The 3,639-nt window shown below is 37.2% G+C and overlaps 1 protein-coding gene across 1 annotated transcript in view; it reads left to right on the top strand.

Annotated features, from left to right (window-relative positions):
- The window catches only part of LOC102473538 (fibrous sheath-interacting protein 2), an 11,252-nt gene that overhangs the window by 862 nt on the left and 6,751 nt on the right, over positions 1 to 3,639 (top strand). Inside the window, exon 2 of the mRNA XM_027767238.1 lies at positions 41 to 2,494. Within this exon, the coding sequence (XP_027623039.1) occupies positions 41 to 2,494 (2,454 nt within the window). The remainder of the gene's footprint in view (positions 1 to 40; positions 2,495 to 3,639) is intronic.

The following is a 3,639-nucleotide window of genomic DNA, read 5'->3' as shown; positions in this document are numbered from 1 at the left end:
GGGAAAGAATTGGTTCAAAAAGTTCTCCAAAACATCACAGACTTTGTTTTGCTGAATCTAGAAGAGAAGTCATCCCCTAAAGATTGGTCTGATGAAATGCAATCTCTGAGACCCTGCGGTTCTAAAACTAGCCCTAAGGGCAGCCCTAGGCTGGGTTTTAGAAAGAGTTTTAAAGCAAAGTCAAAGGTTACCTCTTTACCTAAATTTAGAATGAAACCTCAGTCAGGACAGGGTGATGTTAAGGCCAAAAGGAAGACCAAGGTAGGTCCTGGAGAGAAGACTCTGAGAGGCAGACAGTCCAAGACTGCCATGGAACTGCAACGCCCACTATCAACAGACGATACTAAAAATTCCACACTAAGAATAAAACTCCCCACTGCAGAAATGATAAAGTATGCAAAGGATATAGTTTGTATGATTTTGGAAACTATTCTAAGTGAGTTTGAGAAAGGGAAGCAAAATAGAGCAGGAGTACATGCAAAAGCTTTTTCTGACCAACTCATGACAGCAAGGGAAATAGTTAATACAGTTTTGAAAGGATTGTATGCTAGCAAGGACAATTTGGCTGACCCAATGAAAGGCTCCCATTCAGATAACCTCAGATATTCACAGGATTTAAGTACACTCTGTCTTGCAAATCCAAAAGCACATTTTTCTTTAGAGAATGTTTATTCTCAACTAGAGAAAAATTTTCCCAAAGAAGGTATTTTAAAACAAATGTTTGATAAATGGCAAATAGAATCACCTGACATAGAAAATGAACAATACAAGCTAACGATGGTAGCTGAGACTGCTTTGAATGAAATTTTAATAAAAGCGAAAGAACTAGAGTACTCTGTTTCACTCTTAAATTTGTCACTTCCTGAGTCTTGTGAAAGTAGGGGCCATCATAATTTTCAAAGATATTCTAGTAGAGTTGCAAATTCCCAAATGCAAATTTGTCTGTTTGGCCAGGAAGTAGTTGAAATCCTTTCCAAAAAATTAGAGTTTTTCTTCTTGACTCAGAAGTTCACAGTAGATTATAAAGAAATTCAAGTGAACAAAAAACCAGCTCTAGTAGCAACAAACAACAATGCACCAACCTATAACACAAAGTTAAAAGATAAAATTTGTTTGGGCTCTAGCCACCGAATTGCTCAAGAGATCGTTGAGGGAGTTCTGAACACCTTAGAGACATTTGTAGACCTACAGTTTAACTATGTGTCTACTTTTTCTGAAATTGTGAGAATGCCTATTGAAAACTTTTCTGCTATCCAGCATAAAACAGCACTACGAAATATATTGCCAAAGTTACAACCTCTGAATAAATTTCCTGATGAATCTAAATCAAGTACTATGATTTCCCAGGAAAACATAGAGGATTGCCTCCAGCAGCTGTATTCATTCCATTCAGAATTGCTTACTTACGCTACTAATGCTGTCAATGACATGCTTGGTATAATTAAGAACAAGCTAGACCAAGAAAAATGCCAAGTGGAACCATCTTTGATTAGCATAGTTGGAGAAAACACTGTACCAAGTCAGATCATCAAGACACTTATAGAACAGTGTACTCATTTCTATGAATCATTGATCAAAAGCCATTCAAAAGAAAATCCACTCCCAAGAGCTGAAAATACCCATGTTGTTAATTGGGCCAGATTTCCATTTCCAAATAGGATGGAAGTGCCCTTCTCAAAGTTAAGGAGCTTTAGCTGCCAGGCAGATCTTTCACAAATCCCTGGCTTGATGTTTTATTCAGAAGAGAGTATGAAAATAAAGGACAGGTCTTCAAATCTGCCTTCCTCTGTCAGATACTCTGCAGGAGATACATCTAAAACCACAGAGCCAGTGGAAGAGCTTGAATCACAACTTAAACCATCATATTCTAGAATTGAAATCCAACACCTCAGCCATTTTGATCAAGCCATGAAAGGAAACAGCCCACTCACTAAAGACAGTGTTTTACAAAAACTGTTCCAGAAAGCCAGTGCGTCAGCACAAGAGCATGCCTGGTCCTTCAGAGAAATAGAAGACGGTGAAAATCAAAGAGTGTTTCACCTAAATCAAAGACAGACAACCATTTCTCCACTGAAAATATGTCCAGCTGTACAAAATATCAGTACCATGCCATTGAGTTATGGCCTTCCCAGCTCACCACCTCACACTTCCAGTGAAAGTATGAAAACAATTAAGCCAGTTTTTTTATTAAAGGGAAAAGCTTCATCCATGGTACCTGAAGAACTAAAGGATAAGAGAAGCTTGCTTAAAATATGGGAAAGAAGAATCAGTTATGAAAGTGAAAAAGAAACCAAAAACCTTGAAGCAAACAGAGATTTTACTTTACTAGAAAAGTGGAACGTTAAGTCCCCAAGGATAGAGAAAACTGCAACTTTTGAAGATATTGAAGTCATTGCTGTTATGAATCAGGAACTGGAATTAGATGAAATCCACCAAATAGCAAGATACGTTACTACAGATGTGTTCACACATTTCAAGAGCTTTGAAATCAGAGGTGAGTGAGAAATGATTTATAAAGAGTTGGCATAATTTTAGAAAAAAAACTTCAAGTGTTTTATTGTTACCCTCACATCCAAGAAGTTGCATTTGCTGCTTCTCTGAAAATACCCTTCAACTTAGGGTGGATGTTTATCTACTTGGGTATTTTTCAACCAGTCTGTTGAAAATATGCTGATAAAAAATGCTATGCATTGCCATAATTTTTCTTTGGAGGAGTGTTCTGTTTTCCCTGTCTATAAATGAAATAAACATAATTTAAAGCAGTAGGTTTTGTTTGAGCACGAATGTGACTATGTGGTACATACAACTGCTCTAAAGGCAATTCCCCCAAAAGACTTTCCAAGAAGGTTTTTTAAAGTTCTTTAAAAAAGACTTCCTACATTATTATAGTCAGACCTCATGCATAGGTAATCGATGGCAGAGTAATGATCCAACTTCCCTCTGAATAGTAAAGTCATTGCCATTATTATTTTTTTAAGAATTATTTAATTTTACTTATTCATTCATTTACTTTAATTTGACCAGAGAGGGTGACACACACACAGAGAGAAGGAAAGTGAGGAAGCAAGCCACCAGGTCCAGGATTCAAACCATGGTTGGCCATGTGGGAGTGTCCAGCGCCTTAACCACCATGCCACCTGCTGGCTCTGCCATTATTACTGACACCCTTCCTAAGAATAGCAGCATTAAACTTCTCGGTCTGCTCACATTTCAGGGTCTGACTTGAATTCTTTGTAGGAATAATACTCTAGATCCATGCTTACAGAAATATTTCCACTCCCTTTCTATGATTGCTTACATGCATATATTGCATTGAACTATATGACATAGCTATTTGTGTATGTCAAAAAACTGTCCAACATCAGCAGTGTTCTCCAATTCAATTTAATATATGCTGAATTGGAAAATTAGCTAATACAGCTAAATGTTTTCTCAATAATTACCTGAGGTTTCTGGAGATCATGGGGTCTCTGGAAGAGTATTACAACACTAAAACTTAGAGATCATTTCTCTGCCTCAGGAGTTCCAGCTTCTTAAAGCAACAAAGCTAGCTATTCAAGGAAGAAATGAGCCTTTAGAGATTTCAATTTTCCAGAGCTATCTTCTTAGTTTTCTAGCTGATGTAAGGATTCTACCGAT

Source organism: Tupaia chinensis, unplaced genomic scaffold (assembly GCF_000334495.1).
Source record: "Tupaia chinensis unplaced genomic scaffold, TupChi_1.0 Scaffold144058_2, whole genome shotgun sequence".
Classification (NCBI taxonomy): domain Eukaryota; kingdom Metazoa; phylum Chordata; class Mammalia; order Scandentia; family Tupaiidae; genus Tupaia; species Tupaia belangeri.
Note: the sequence above shows the minus strand (reverse complement) of the source record. Positions and strands in the feature narration are given on the sequence as shown.